This window comes from Notolepis coatsorum (genome assembly GCF_963971535.1).
Source record: "Notolepis coatsorum genome assembly, chromosome: 19".
Classification (NCBI taxonomy): domain Eukaryota; kingdom Metazoa; phylum Chordata; class Actinopteri; order Aulopiformes; family Paralepididae; genus Notolepis; species Notolepis coatsorum.
Genome location: NC_140183.1, coordinates 80679936 through 80697387, shown reverse-complemented (window position 1 = coordinate 80697387; position 17452 = coordinate 80679936). Strand labels below are relative to the sequence as shown.

At 43.2% G+C, this 17452-nt stretch overlaps 1 protein-coding gene across 1 annotated transcript in view; it reads left to right on the top strand.

Annotated features, from left to right (window-relative positions):
- Nucleotides 1-11676, top strand: part of snx27b (sorting nexin 27b) — a gene marked incomplete at its 3' end in the record, with an annotated part of 73840 nt that extends 62164 nt beyond the window's left edge. The window contains exon 5 of the mRNA XM_084336730.1: nt 11659-11676. Coding sequence (XP_084192856.1) covers nt 11659-11676 — 18 coding nt within the window. The remainder of the gene's footprint in view (nt 1-11658) is intronic.
- Nucleotides 11677-17452: the final 5776 nt, after the last annotated feature.

Genomic DNA, 17452 nt, shown 5'->3' with positions numbered 1-17452 from the left:
AAATTTTCATCGCGATCATTTGTCCAACGTCCAGCATTGCAGATGATCTGGCGGGCGGGGACCCTCGTCGAGGGAACTGTGGTGACTGCTTGTCTTGCCGGAATGTTCAGACCCCGCCCCCACGCCGCAGCTTGTCTAAGAAAGCAAACCACATCGTTTCAAATGGAGTGCAATAGCGGTCGCAATGCGTTAGGCGGCGGTATTGGCCGTTTGCAATCTCAGACACATTCAGGACAGCATGCACAAGGTGCCTCAATGGATTATGAATGGCAATAGTGAATAAAAGAAATAACAAAACAGAAACGTAGCTCTACGTCTCTGGCACTCAACGGTCGGGCCACAGAAACGTAGATCTACGTGAACGGCACCCAATGTGTTAATAATAATAATAATAATAATAATAATAATGCATTTTATTTCATTTATAAGGCACCTTTCAGGACACTCAAGGTCGCCGTATAACAATTAAAAACAGTTCATGTACAATCACAATCAGACATACGCCTGCCTAAACAGGTGAGTTTTGAGGTGGGTTTTAAATGGGATGATGGAGTCAATGTTCCTGATGTCGGGTGGGAGGGAGTTCCAGAGGCGAGGGGCAGAGCAGCTGAAGGCTCTTGACCCCATGGTGGACAGACGGTCAGGTTGATGGAGGAGGCAGACCTGAGGGACCGGGTGGGAATGTTGATGTGGAGGAGGTCGGACAGGTATGGAGGGGCGAGGTTATGGATGGCCTTGAATGTATGGAGGAGGATCTTGTAACCTTTCTCTCTCTCTCTCTCTCTCTCTCTCTCTCTCTCATCTCTCTCTCTCTCTCTCTCTCTCTCTCTCTCTCTCTCTCTCGCTCTCTCGCTCTCTCTCTCTCTCTCTCTCTCTCTCTCTCTCTCTCTCTCTCTCAGGCTGTGGTTATGAAGGTTGGGATGGACAGTGTAACTGCCAGCTACTTTGCTCTATTTGAGGTCATCAACCACACCTTCAGTAAGTTTGCATGAGTGTGTGTGTGTGTGAGTGTGTGTGTGTGTGTGTGTGTGTGTGTGTGTGTGTGTGTGTGTGTGTGTGTGTGTGTGTGTGTGTGTGTGTGTGTGTGTGTGTGTGTGTGTGTGTGTGTGTGTGTGGGGGGGGGGGAAACTGGGATCTGTTTGCGCCAGTGTGATCGCGGTAAGAGGAAGCTGCCGTGAGTTTCAGCGTTTTTGATTATTATTATCCATACAAACTGCTCTGATCTATATATCACCCATACTACATGAATCATTTAACGTCAATCATTTAACGTCGGCCATTGCATTATAAACGACCCCCCCCCCCCCTCCGGTCATCAGCAGATGACCAGTCATGACGTTTAGGATCATGTACAGTTGAAATTTTTAATATAACGTTGATCGGTATCAAACTGCATTTGATCATCTAATATATGCATTTATGGCTATATCGCACGTTCTATGAAATACAGCAGAAAACGATTAAAACATATTTATACTCTGGACGGTATTTTAGTATGAATGTGTGAATGAAAAAGTAAAACGTTCCTACATCCTGAACGATAGATAATTGATGTTGAATGGGCAATAGTAATGTAATTTTAGCAATACAATTAAAAAAGTTATAGCCCTGCAAAGAAGGTGAACATCTCCATAGATAAATAGTGCTGGCAGAGAGGCTACAAGGATGGATATAAGCTCCGGCAGAGAATGGGTTAAGCACAGAATTTAGAATGTGTGTACGTACAGAAAAATCGGGATTTATCACACGTGCATACACGGGTCATACGCACACTCCGTGTTGATAAATACCATTAAGTTCTACGCTCCACGCTCGTGCACGATTTTAAGTATTTGCATATAGCACCGCCCGTAATTAACCATATATGGTAATGGGACACCCCCATGAAATGTGGAAAAATGGACTAAGCCGAGCGAAGCATGTTATGGGAGAAATATGTGACAGGCTGACAGACATGTACACGTACGGTGATGTCGGACATGATATCTATTAACTTAAAGACCATATTAACTAATAAAGACCGTGCTGGAATATGACTGCCTTTTTCCGTTTCGTTTGATTAATACCCAGGGATTAAATTTCTCCTCAATTTTATTCCAAATCGTGACGGATTTTCCGTACATTTTCTACCTGCTGCATATGATTTGTAGAGGCATACAATCTATTTTGATGTCGGTATTGGGTAGCCTATATAAACAATAATACGAGAGCATATACAAAAACAATGAATCTCACTGCCATGTATGATGTAGCGATACGCCATGTGTGCCTGCCTATATGTGGTCAATACAAACTTGAACTTGAATTCCATCATGTCTGTGTGCGGGTCACTGCGGGAGCTCACAAGGCTGTTGTCACAATGTAAATAAGAACGTGCACTGAAAAGTTACAGTATGTAGTTGGTTGATTATTTGTATGACAGTCAGTAAACCCTTGCAAAAAGTATCAGTTTTATTTAATGAATTGAAAACATGCAGCATGCCTTTCCTCCCGGCAGCAACGACATGTATCAGGCAAATGCGCATCGCAACATTGACTGAGTGGAATCCCTTTCTATTCACATAACTGCATTTGTGATGGAGCTTTGACAGCTACAGTAACAGTCTATTGCTCGATCCATCTCCAATATCACGATGGACCGTGCCGGTGGCAAAGACCCGAGGGTGGAGACTGACTTGAATGAATTCCATCATCATATTTATATGTTGTGTCTGTCCACTATGTTTGTTACTTTGTTATTTCCCCCCCCTATCTATGTAAAGCGACCTTGGGTCTCTTGAAAGGCGCTATATAAAATGAAGCTATTATTATTATTGTTATTATTATTATTATCACGTCTGTGCGGGAGCTCACAAATAGACTGTTAGTCTCAGTGAAGTTTCAACGGAGGTAATCTATTCTAACCAACAAATTGAAGTAGAAAGCATTTCGTTGTGACCAATCTTATTTGGAAACATGACACACAAAATAATAGTATTTAGCTTTTTATTTGAAACAATATTTAATCGCGTTTGGAGGTGGGTGTTCTGCGTCTGCCCCCTGTGCCAAACAAGCAGTCAAACCTCTTGTTCGCGCGTGAGCCCGTTATAATTACACTACTGTCGCTATTTTACAATGAACTATAATGAATTACGGGTCATACAAAAGTTGAACACGCCAGTGTTGAAACTAATGCACGGAAGCTTATTTCCGCGTTGCAGACTGCAGTCTTCATATTCTACCACCGGGCGCCAGGTACGCACGGCCGGAGCTGTGCGTAAATATACGCACAAAGTCAAGCACACGTTCAAATTGATAACTCCCACACTTTGCTTAAAAACGATCGTACGCACGGGTTACGCACATATCTGTGCGTACGCAACGTTGATAAATGAGGGCCCATGGGTCTCAAACTCAATTTACCTGGGGGCCGCTGGAGGTAGAGTCTGGGTGGCGTGTATCGCTTCCGCAACGGAATTCGGTTTCCGGGTTCCCCTGATTGGCCGCGACGGCCACATGACGCACGCCGCTATCCGCCCCTCTGCCTCTGCCGCTGCCTGTGTGTTGACGCGCGCGCGGCATGGACTTCACTGCCGCTTTCCCACTTCAACGCCAGAGCGATAGTCATCTTGAGTCAAGAATCACTTTTCCCACTTCAATGACAGAGCTGCTGGTTAATGCTATTGTCGCTTTTCACATAGTCATCTTGAGTCAAGAATCACTTTTCCCACTTCAATGACAGAGCTCGCTTGTTTAATAATATTGTCGCGCCATCTTCTGAGTGCAGAAACGCTGCTGTTTAATGCTATTGTCGCATCTTGTTTAATAATATTGTCGCGTTGTGGAAAGCAGGATGAGAGAGCGTAGATTTCAGTGTTTATCATTTAATCATTTATCATTTAACATTTGAAAGGCATACATTGTTGTCATACAGAAGTACAGAATACTTTTATCCAATTTACAGTATAATCTATTATACTGTTACTGTTAGAGACTGTGCTAGACAAGATAAGTATGAAATAAAATAGTATAGCATGTAAAATAGAAGTAAAAATAGAGGTCACAGTGTTCAGTATAGACATATGTACAATGTTCGATGCAGAATAGAAGTAACTGAGTTACCATACAATATACAATATACTATGCAATGTACTAATATACAATACGCTATAGTGCAAAGCAGAAATGGGATGAGGTACAATTTACAGTAAGGTGTACGAGTTGCAGTGCAAATGCTTCTTACTGGCGCGCTCCAGAGACTGTTACCATACAATATACAATATACTATGCAATGTACTAATATACAATACGCTATAGTGCAAAGCAGAAATGGGATGAGGTACAATTTACAGTAAGGTGTACGAGTTGCAGTGCAAATGCTTCTTACTGGCGCGCTCCAGAGACTGTTACCATACAATATACAATATACTATGCAATGTACTAATATACAATACGCTATAGTGCAAAGCAGAAATGGGATGAGGTACAATTTACAGTAAGGTGTACGAGTTGCAGTGCAAATGCTTCTTACTGGCGCGCTCCAGAGACTGTTACCATACAATATACAATATACTATGCAATGTACTAATATACAATACTGTAAGATTCTGATCAAACTGGCCAGTATCACGTCTTCGTCTGTTTGGCTCTCCATCCAATTCCTCTGCGTTGTGTACTTTTAATGGTCCTGACGTCTCCGATACTGGTAGATAAGATCCTTATCTCCCCCCCGTTAGTGCAATCCATAAACCATAATACTTCTCCACTTCCGTAAGAATTCGACACTTCGACACTGTGAGATACCTTATGAGGAGAAGCGTTGTTTTATTGCTATAAACAGAACCTCATGTTATCAGATGTTATCAAATTGTATCGTCCTTGAAGAGTCTATTTCTAATGATCTTTCGGTGTGTTCATATTATCGTCCTTTTGCTGTTCAGTCCAATAGTGTTCAGGCCTGTTCGTTAGCCTAAAACCATCCTCGTGGTAGCCGAAGCTACTGGTGATGTGCCATTCTCCCCCCCCCCCCCCCCCCCCTCTCTCTCGTCGAGAGGAGAGAGTCTCTTCTGGTTTCTTCCCTCTTAGTCTCAGTCAGATTTTAGTCTGGCTTACACCCGGAAACACCGTTCGACTCATAGATGTTCGTCGTCGCAACGACGGCCCCGCCTTCTGGTTGTCATGCGACGTGTTGTCATGACAACTGCATAACCTTTAACACTAATAAACTCACGTTTCATTAAGATGAACCTCTCTCCCTCCTGTCCTGGGAGACAGTACACTCTAATCTCAGATGTTCTTCTCAGGAATTCATAACAAAACCCTCGCTGACGCGGCCTGTGCCTGTGAAACCACTGGTTCCACCACCGTTCTATCACCGTCTCCTGCTTCCATGCACATTTCGATCTACCATTTTAGCTGTGGTCATCTCTCCCCAATCTATACATCACATACATTGAAAAAGCACCGTTTTCTCTCAATCCCCCCTTGATTCTTATCACCCCTCAGAATCATAAGACTACTTGGTTTTTCAATTAATTATACACAAAAATAGACTCATAACAATTAGGGCCCCGCCGTCTGCTGTTTTTCCTTTTGTTTTCCATTACCCGCATCACACCCAAACCAGAAAGGATAAACAACGGTCATGGAGGAGAGAGAGAGAGAGACAGAGAAAAACACAGATTGCAACTTTTCAAACGACACACCTAAACCCTTCGGCCCCCCTATCAGGTACCCCACGTCCAAATCAGAGCGCTCCCTTCCCTCTCTTACAGTACACCTCCCATCTTGGGCCGGTTCCGTCTTCTAGGGCAAGGGCCCCTTTCAGTGACGGCTCCTTTCCTGAGCTGGTCCCCCTCCCAGGGCGCGGTCCCCTAGGCAAAAGTGTCCCCCCTGGTCTGCTACTGCTCAGTGTCTCTGGCTGTCCTCTCCACATCTGCTCCTCCACCGCCGCCATCTCCTCTCTCTCGGATGATCTGTGTACCAGGCTGCGGTGCCTGGCCCCTGCGGCTTCCTCCTCCTCCAGTCTGTCCCCTGGTCATCTCCATCGCTGTCGGTGTCATTCCCCCCTTGAAAGCAGAAACACAACACCGGCAGTCTTTCTGTACACTCGACCCTGTGTTTTGCTATTAAGTCTACCGTGGCTTTGGGCCTGCAGCTCGTTCTATATATATTTTTTTCCTCTGCAAGCCCCTATTTGTTCTCTATTAGTCCCCCACCTTCTCAACACCCATATCTAATCCTACAGGGCTGTTCCCTGTTTTGTTGTCTTCCGGCGTGACACCAGCAGCTAAACGATACCCACTCGGCGCTCTACGTTTGTCCCACGGGTGACCCCCAGCGCGCGCCAGTTCTTTCTGGTGACGTGTCCCCTCAAGACTCTGCCTATTTATTAGGTGTGAGAAGGCCCCACTGGAATTCAAACTCCCTCTTTATTCAATTATTAACCCATTCAAATAACTGCACCATCTTTCTGTGCAATTCTTATTTAATCTCATTAGATTCACTATTGAATCACTCCCCCACTCCGCCACTAGATGGTAGTACAGGCCTCTATCTAAATATTCCCCTATGGGTAATGAAAACTCCCCAGCACTACCCCCCCTCCGCCACTAGGTGGCGACCTACTCCTCCTCCATGGTGTTTTAGTTGACGTGTCACTTCCTGGTTCTTTATCTGTTGTTATCTCCTCGTGGTGCTCACGGCCATTTTGACTCGCTCATAATGGCTACTCTCTCACAAACAAAACGAACGCTGCCCCTCCTTCCAAGGCCTAAAAACACTGCTGTTTTCCTCTCTTTCCTATCCATTATCAGGGGACGCTTTCTCAGACTAATACTCTTGCCTGATCGGACATAATACACACTGGTACAATCTCCTTTCGACTTTCCTTCTGTTATGAAAACAGTCCCGCCATAACAATTTTTCGATCTGATTCAAGCGCCCCCCCCCCCCCTTTCCTCATCTCGCATTTACCCTCCTTAAACCAAAACTGTGCAGCCTGCCTCGTTTGCTTTTCATTCTCTGTAGATAACACCCTCGATTTTCACCATGGCTCTCTGCTCATATTATTACAGCTGGCATTCTCTCTGTCGAACTAGAAATGTTTACGTTTACGGATTCACTATCTGTTCGTTTTTATTTGGCTTAAAAAAAATCAAAACAACCGTGTGCACAGTGAACTCACATTTTTGATCGGAGCGCTGTTTCCCCTACAGCGCTGGTTCGCCTCCTGACCGCTCGACTCGCCGCTCTCTCCCAGGGCTGGCCGGCCTTGCTTCGATCATGATTCTCCCACACATTGATGACTGTTGTCCACTGTCGCCCCATTATTGAAAAAGTCTTTATCCGTTGTTCTTATCTCTTGCAAATCCGGCTGTCATCAACAACCAACTGTTCCCGTTGTTTTAATCTCTTGCAAATCCGGGTCCCAACGGCATCAACTGTAAGATTCTGATCAAACTGGCCAGTATCACGTCTTCGTCTGTTTGGCTCTCCATCCAATTCCTCTGCGTTGTGTACTTTTAATGGTCCTGACGTCTCCGATACTGGTAGATAAGATCCTTATCTCCCCCCCGTTAGTGCAATCCATAAACCATAATACTTCTCCACTTCCGTAAGAATTCGACACTTCGACACTGTGAGATACCTTATGAGGAGAAGCGTTGTTTTATTGCTATAAACAGAACCTCATGTTATCAGATGTTATCAAATTGTATCGTCCTTGAAGAGTCTATTTCTAATGATCTTTCGGTGTGTTCATATTATCGTCCTTTTGCTGTTCAGTCCAATAGTGTTCAGGCCTGTTCGTTAGCCTAAAACCATCCTCGTGGTAGCCGAAGCTACTGGTGGTGTGCCATTCTCCCCCCCCCCCCCCCCCCCCTCTCTCTCGTCGAGAGGAGAGAGTCTCTTCTGGTTTCTTCCCTCTTAGTCTCAGTCAGATTTTAGTCTGGCTTACACCCGGAAACACCGTTCGACTCATAGATGTTCGTCGTCGCAACGACGGCCCCGCCTTCTGGTTGTCATGCGACGTGTTGTCATGACAACTGCATAACCTTTAACACTAATAAACTCACGTTTCATTAAGATGAACCTCTCTCCCTCCTGTCCTGGGAGACAGTACACTCTAATCTCAGATGTTCTTCTCAGGAATTCATAACAAAACCCTCGCTGACGCGGCCTGTGCCTGTGAAACCACTGGTTCCACCACCATTCTATCACCGTCTCCTGCTTCCATGCACATTTCGATCTACCATTTTAGCTGTGGTCATCTCTCCCCAATCTATACATCACATACATTGAAAAAGCACCGTTTTCTCTCAATACGCTATAGTGCAAAGCAGAAATGGGATGAGGTACAATTTACAGTAAGGTGTACCTCTACTGTCTTTAACTATGAATGAACACAACACTAACTTACACAGACCGTGACGCCAACCTCTACTGTCTTTAACTATGAATGAACACAACACTAACTTACACTGACGCCAACCTCTACCGTCTTTAACTACAGCAGCGTTTCTGCACTCAGAAGATGGCGCGACAATATTATTAAACAAGCGAGCTCTGTCATTGAAGTGGGAAAAGTGATTCTTGACTCAAGATGACTATGTGAAAAGCGACAATAGCATTAAACAGCAGCTCTGTCATTGAAGTGGGAAAAGTGATTCTTGACTCAAGATGACTATCGCTCTGGCGTTGAAGTGGGAAAGCGGCAGTGAAGTCCATGCCGCGCGCGCGTCAACACACAGGCAGCGGCAGAGGCAGAGGGGCGGATAGCGGCGGATAACACGTGGCCGTCGCGGCCAATCAGGGGAACCCGGAAACCGAATTCCGTTGCGGAAGCGATACACGCGTCTGGGTGAGGCTGGACAGCATAAAATATTCCACAAATATTCCAAAAAAAAAGGGTTTCAAGTATTCCAAAAAAAGTACAACTGATCTTCTCAATCTTTTTATAATATTTTATTTTCAGCTTTTATAGTTTCACAAACATACATCAAGACAAATCACAAACACAAAGAAAATTAAAAATAAATAAAAAGAACACAAACAGTATGTTGCCAGACACTGTCACATCAATGAACAAACATACACCATGTCAAATGCTATACACTAAGGATGCAAGGGGCTGATTCTCTGACATATATACACATACATATATATATACATATATATATACACACATACATAGTAGTGTTGTCAATACATAGTACAGAAAATACACAGGAGGACATTGAGAAGCACTTATGTTCTAGCTAAGCATTCCAAAAAGGGACCCCATATAATTTCAAATTTGTTCAAGGTCTCAGACCTACTGTGACGAATGCTTTCCAGCTGCAGAGAGGAGACCATCTCAGTGAGCCACCTTTTAAAATTTGGAGACGACGTGTCTTTCCATTCCTTCAGGATAATTATTTTGGCCACAGCCATACCAAACATCAGGGCCTCCTGCTCATTGTAAGGTAATTCTGCAGTGTTAGCTGAACAGCCGAGTAAAGCTAGAAGGCAGTCTGGGGCAATCTCTCTTTTGTACGCCTTGGTATACCAGTCAAAAATGTCTACCCAGTACTTAAATAGCTTGGGACAAAACCAAAACATATGTGAAAGATTACCCTCTGCGGACATGCAACGATCACAGATAGGCGATACAGAGGGATAGATTCTATGCAGTTTGGTTTTAGAGTAATGTAGTCTGTGAATGACCTTAAACTGTATAAGTTGGACTCTGGCATTAATAGAACATTTATGTATCCTGCTAAGTCCCTCCTCCCACATCTCATCAGAGATTTCCATACTAAGCTCTGTGGACCATACATCTTTAATGTGGTCGGAGGAAGCCATAGATTGGACAGAGAAATATGAAACAAAATCAGATATCAGGTGTTTTGAAACTGGTGATCGGCTCATGAGATTATAAAACTGGTAGTCAGCAGGACATGTCTCAAAGTCTGGGATATTACTGCGGACATAATTTCTAACCTGCAGGTAACGAAAGAAGTGTGAGCTTGTAAGATTAAACTTAGACTTAAGTTCGTTAAATGAGGCAAAGTGACGATCAACATATAGATCTTTAATAGTGGCCAGTCCCTTTCCCTTCCATAATGAAAAAACAATATCAGATTGACCAGGGGGAAAATTATGGTTATCACATATTGGAGCATATGCCGAGGTTGAAGGTACTTTGAAAACCTTTTTGATTTGACTCAATATTCTCAGTGAGTTCCGAAGGATAAAATTGTTGAGAGCCATTTTACTAATCGTATCACACTTAGAAAATAACATTGCAGGAAGAGAGCTTTTTAGGTTCACATGCGCCTCCATGTCTAGCCACCTGGGGGCGTCCATGGCTACTGTAGCATCACCTATGAAGTAATCTTGCCAGAAGGTCATGGCCCTTGCATTAGCAGCCCAGTAGTAGTGCTGGAATACCGGCAGGGCCAGCCCCCCCATATGCTTTGGCTTCTGCAAGTGTGCTTTTGAAATACGATGTGCTTTATAGCCCCAGACAAATGGCAGAAGTATAGTGTCTATCTGTTTAAAGAAAGAGGCAGTCAAAAAAATAGGCACGCTCTGAAAAAGATAAAGGAACCTGGGGAGAACCACCATTTTTATGACATTCACACGCCCCACCAAAGACACTGGCAAAATTCTCCACCTCTCCATATTTTTCTTCAATTTTGAGACCATTTCACCAAAGTTCAGTTTAAATAGGAGTTTGGGATCCTTTGGTATAACTACTCCCAGATAGGTGAAGTGGTCATATTCTATTTTAAAGGGTAAGCTGTCAGTAAAGGAAGAGTCTAGGCTCCCTGAGATGGGCATGAACACACTTTTCTCCCAGTTAATGGAGTAACCAGAGAAAGTACCAAACTGCCTGATTAAATCTAGGAGACATGGGACGGAGGAGGCAGGATCAGCAAGATACAGGACCACATCATCCGCATATAGCGAAATACGGCTCTCATATTTTCCCAACTTTATTCCTGTGATGTTGGGATGACTCCTGATACTGATAGCCAGGGGTTCGAGGGCTAAATTGAACAGTAAGGGACTAATACAACATCCTTGTCGGGTGCCGCGATGGAGTGGGAAGGAGTCAGATCTATCAGAATTGGTAAGAATGGAAGCTCTGGGATGAGCATACAACATTCCAATAAGAGAACGAAACCTGTCACCGAAACCAAAGCGCTGGAGGACACTGAACATATATTTCCATTCGATCTGGTCGAATGCCTTTTCAGCGTCAAGTGATATGATCGCCGGCTTAGTGTCCTTTCTTTGGTTAGAGTACAATATGTTTAGTAATTTCCGAATATTAGAAAAAGCAAGCCTGCCAGGAATGAATCCCGTTTGGTCGGAGTGGACGAGAGATCCGACATGCTGAGCCAACCTAGTGGCCAACACCTTGGCAACTGTCTTTTGGTCAAAATTTAACAAACTTATAGGCCGGAACCCTGCTGGATCAGTCCCATCCCTACCTTTCTTGAGTAAAAGGCACACATTTGCTTTGTAAAGGGAGTCAGGGAAGACATTATTAGTGATAGAATGTTGAATCATTCTAAGAAGTAGAGGGGCCAAAATGTCACTGTAAGTTTTATAAAACTCCGCCCCATACCCATCCGGGCCAGCGGCCTTCCCGCTAGGGAAAGACTTTATTGCACTTGTTATTTCCTGCAGGCTGAAATCAGCATCTAGCTCATCCCTTGCCTTATCACTAAGCACTGGCATATCAATATTGTCCAGGAAGCTCTCAACCTCAGAGTCTGGGGCATGGCATCTAGAGGTATAAAGGCCAGTATAAAATTCTTTAAAACGGTCATTTATGTCTTTAGGGTTAGTCAGCAAGCTGCCCGATATAGATTTGATACTATGAATTGCCTGGCTGGCCTGTACACCCCTCAGCTGTCTGGTTTATCACTTAGTTCAAAGTGCTTCTGTCTGAGTTTAAGGAGGAGGGTACTAACCTGCTTGCCCAGAATAGAATTGTATTCATACTTCAATTTTAAAATGTTATTTAAGTCCATTTGGGATTGTGATAGTCTGTAAACCTGCTCCAGCGAGGGGAGCCGTGCCTCAATCTCAGCCAGGCGCTTACGTCTTTCTCTCTTTCCAAAGGCTTCATAAGATATAATGTGCCCTCTCAATACCACCTTAAGAGACTCCCATAGTGTAGCGTCGGAGACATCACCGGTATCATTAGTCTCCATAAACTCAATGAGTCGAGATCTCATTTGATCGCGAAATGCTTTCTCCAAGAGCAAAGAGGGGTTGAAGCGCCAACTGTATCGCGTCTGTGGCAGTGCCAGCTTTACCAACATAGTGATTGGCGCATGATCTGAAATAAGGATGCTATGATATTTAGTTTGCAGCACACTAGATATAAATTTAGCATCGACAAGAAAATAATCTATTCTTGTATACGATTTGTGGACGTGGGAAAAGAAAGAATAATCCCTGTCTGTAGGGTGCTGCAATCTCCATATGTCAACTATGTTCATAGAACGCATTAAATTGTTTAGTACTCCAACGGAATTAATGGTCGGAGGCGGACGAGTGGACGTACGATCAAGATAGGGATCTAGATAGCAATTAAAATCTCCACCTAAAATCAAGTTGGTGGTATTCAGATCAGGGATTATGTCAAATATTTTACGAAAAAAGCTTGGGTCGTCAATGTTAGGACCATAAATATTCAGGCATGTTATTGGTAGTGAATTAATGCTACCAGACACCATGACATATCTGCCTCCGGGGTCGGAGACTACCGTGGTCATTTGAAATGGGACAGATTTACTAAATAAAATAGCAACCCCTCTTGCTTTGGAAGAAAAAGCAGATTGGTACACTTGTGACACCCAGTGCTTCCTCAGGCGCCTCTGTTCCGTTGGAGCTATATGGGTCTCTTGTAAAAATATAATATCTGCAGACAATGTTTTCAAATGAGCAAATACTTTTCCCCTTTTAACTGCACTACCCAATCCTTTAGTGTTCCATGACACCATCGTAATAGGCTTCTCACCCCCCGATATATTAACCCCTTGCGTCATCACGACCAAGTGATAACAATCTTAATACAAACAGCATGGTATATGAAGTACATTTTAATCCATTGATCATCCACCTTCTTGAAAGAGACTTCAGATACAAAAATATAACAATAAGGACTGGCAACACAATAAACCCCCCCACCCCCCCACCGCCGCTTACCAAAACTGAACGGCAAAATCCCCATATACTCACGAAGACAGCTGGGCAAAAGAATAGGCATCGCATTGCACCGGTTAACGTTATAGTTACCAATACCTAGACAGCTGTCCCTCCACAACTCAGTGGATGAAAAATAATAAAGTATTCACACGTGTTTTATGTTGAATAGTCAACAAATCAGCTTATATACAGTTTGCTTCAGACCTCCAGCATGGGACCAGGTCCATCAGTTGAGAGAGTCTTGGAAAAGCGCACAGCCTCCTCCGGGGTGCCAAACATTGTGACAGTAGAGTTGTGCTCGACGCGCAACTTGGCTGGGAAGCGTAGGCTGTATTTCACATTTGCCTCTCGGAGGGTCTTCATCACATCACTGAAGGCTCTGCGCTGGGTCATCACGTCCGCTGTATAATCAGGAAAAATATACACTCTGGATCCTTCGTAGTAAAGAGGACCGTGCTCGCGGCTGAGATGCAGGACCCGGTCCTTGTCTTTGTCGTGGTGCATCTTGGCGATAATGGTGCGTGGTTTCTCCCCCTCAGCGGGCTTGGCTAACAGGATACGATGGGCTCTGTCCACTTTAATTGGCTTGGTGAAGTTTTCACTGCCAAGTAGTTGCGAGACCAACTCGGTCACAAAGTCAGTAGGCCTTCCCTTCTCCTCGCCCTCTTTGATTCCCACGAATTTGAGGTTCAGCCGGCGGGACCGGCCCTCTAAGTCGTTGAGCTTAGCCCGGAGTTCTGTGTTTTCCTTCCGTAAGGATTTTTGGGATTCTTCCAGGAGTTTCAGACGCGCGTCGTGGTCGTTCACCGTCACTTCTATCCCCGTCACTAGCTGCTTCACGCTGTTCTGCTCGGACTGCAGGGATGCCAAAGTGGCTTCAAACTTGTCCAAACGGGATGTGATAGAGACTCGGGTCTCGTCCATCGCTTTCTTCAGACTCTTACCCTGGCTTTCAATTGCAGCCAGAATAGCAGCGCTGGCAGTGTCATCAGATGTTTGGGCTGCTGCTGCTTTTTTCCTATAATCTCAACTTTCCACGGCGGTAGTGTTATATTTAGTCTGTTGATACTTTTTCAAGCAAACTGTTAGATAAACGTGTGTTTTTAATACAAAATTAGAAGTTGAGGAGGGAGCTCAGAAAAATGCGACTACTCCATTCACCGCTCACTAGCGCCCCCGATCTTCTCAATCTTTAGCAATGACATTTCAGAACATGAACAGTTCTTCAGAACATGAACGGTTCTTCAGAACATATGCTTCTCTTACCTACTCCTTGCTGCCAGAGACTTGGCAGCGCTTCCTCTTATGTCTTCCCCCCTTGTGTGTCCTCTCAGGTTTGTCAGGCACAATACATCTTCAACAAACTACCCCTTTGCCTCATCATAAAACCTCACAAACACCAGCAACTGAGCATTATCAGTGGTGTCAGTGGACTCATCCACAGCTATGTAAATGCACTGTGCATTTTTTTTATTCTATCACAAAGCTGTTTAATCACCAGCCAGTATTTCAGTTATTCTGGTTGCTGTGCTATCTGATGGGGATTTGCTTTTGTTTGCCTTCAACCATGGTCTCCATCACTTCAGTCATACATTATTTTATTATGTATGCATCAGAGAATGGCTTCTTGTGTTTAGCCAACACACCCATGCCACTGAGTGAGGACTTGGTTGCTTCTTCTCGTTGTGACATAGATTTAACAATAATTCTGCTTGCAGCTTGATATGATGATTTCATTCCATTTATTTTTGTGGTTCTTAGCACTGAATTTTGAGGAAAGGTTACATCAAATTAACTGTGTTTTGTTTCATAGTGGCGTTTCAAATTGCCACTCTTCACAAGAGCTACCGTTTCTTGGCATATTAGGCACATTGGTTTGGTGCTGGGAGGATGAACGCATATTTTTCAGTCCATGTACCTTTGAATTGCAGCGATTTTCACTGTTGACTTTTCTTTTACTGGCTTTTACTATTTTTCTACTAGCTGCCTGCTGGCGAAACTAGGCTACTAGCTACATTTATCTCATGGAGATAAAACTGGGAACGAGGTTACTAGCTACAGTACCTGCAGATTAGACTACCTGTAGATGCGCTGTCAACTCTCGCTCTGACTCTGACCCGTTGAAAGAGACGACACGCATTCCGTGAAGACCCGCCCTACTCTGCCTCTGATTCGCAGACTGTGGGTGGGGGGGGGGGGACGCTGACGGGACGCTGAATATGATTGGACCAAAGCAGAGTAGACAGACACAGACAGTGGAGCAGTGCAGCCGGACATGCAGAGCACTGCTTGCAGAGGAGATAGCTGAGAATTTTGAGGATGACTGCCATACGCACTGGTGACAGGATATCTTTTCCTTCCACTTGGTATCACTCCGAAATCACGTTTCAACCAACTCACTAACGTTGCTGTCATGAGCCTGCACTATGGTAGCCTACAAGTGATAAAATAAATAAAACGTCCAACTCGCGCAACGACTCGGCAAAAAGTTGCGTGCGGGCCGCACTAACACTAAACTTTGATGTCAAGTAGGGGGACACATAATATCATCCAGCGGGCCGCAATTGGCCCGCGGGCCGCGAGTTTGAGACCCCTGGTATAGACAGTATATAGTTTTAATGAACCGTATAGATATAGACAGTATATAGTTTTAATGAACAGTATAGACAGTATATAGTTTTAATGAACAGTATAGACACAGTATATAGTTTTAATGAACAGTATATAGTTTTAATGAACAGTATAGACAGTATTAGTTTTAATGAACAGTATAGACAGTATATAGTTTTAATGAACAGTATATAGTTTTTACATATACAGATATTTTTTTAAATGGTCCATTTGCATGTTCTTGGTATCTGAATCTAGGGACATCTATGGATCTCAGGGAATGTATTCCCAGTGTCAGAAATAGTGTGTCTGTTACTAGGCTTGAGTAAATTGTAATGAACCAAAGGAGAATATCAATTATATTTAAAAAATATTTTTTATCTTTGACTGTGAATAACACCATGCTAAAATTTACCAGACCTGAAAGATCTAAGCAAATGAATAAAGGGAAGATGATTAAACAGGTTTTGTAGATACAGTACTGAATTCTGCCATCTTTTTTATAATGTACATTTCTCCACCATTTTTCATCATATTGCAACACCGTTTTTTGCAAGACGTTCACAGAAAGGTAGAGAAACTAACTGTGTTCTGTTTTATGGCAATAACGTTCAGGTTTGTGGGAGATAATCCCAAAAAATAAGAGAAATAAAAAAGGAAATCCAGAAGTCAGATGATTGACAGGGGCTGGCGTGAGCTGGGTAGGGTAGTTAAATTTTTCGAAATTCGAAAGCCCTGAGTCTCTTCCTTCAAAAGACTACACTCACTTTTGGCTGCTCCACTTCCTCCTGTCAATATGCGCCGGTTTCCAACTCAATGCCCTGAGATTTCTATAATCTTATATTTCACTAATAACAGTTAAAATCATTGGTAAACAAACGTAATGCTGAAAATATACACTTTCACTGTATATTTCGGGCATAAGAGGTTAACCCTGTGAGGACCAAATTAAAAAGACATTAGCAACTTCAGAGGGTGGGACATATAAACACATTTACTATCAAATAGCATTGTGAGGCTGAACAACAGGACCAATTGACTATACATGTGCTTAAAAAAATTTAAATAAACATTTACAGACTTTTATTTTTTTAATGGCTAAACGTGATTTTGTAATTTTCCAACCGTGGGTCTCACAGGGTACTTTTAACCCTGTGAGGCCCAAATAAAAAAGACATTAGCAACTTCAGAGGCCAGAGGGTGAGACCTATAAACACATGAAGGGTGCCGTGACTGAAAAAAAAGGTTGAGAAACGCTGGTATATGGTGTGGCTCTTTGTGGTACCACAGTAATTTTTGTAGCTCTTAATCTCTGACTGGTTGGCCACCCCTGGTATAGACAGTATATAGTTTTAAGGAACAATAGCCAGTATATAGTTTTAATGAACAGTATAGACAGTATATAGTTTTAATGAACAGTATAGACAGTATATCGTTTTAATGAACAGTATATCGTTTTAATGAACAGTATATAATTTTAATGAACAGTATATCGTTTTAATGAACAGTATATAGTTTTAATGAACAGTATAGACAGTATATAGTTTTAATGAACCGTATATACAGTATATAGTTTTAATGAACAGTATATAGTTTTAATGAACAGTATATAGTTTTAATGAACAGTATATAGTTTTAATGAACAGTATAGACA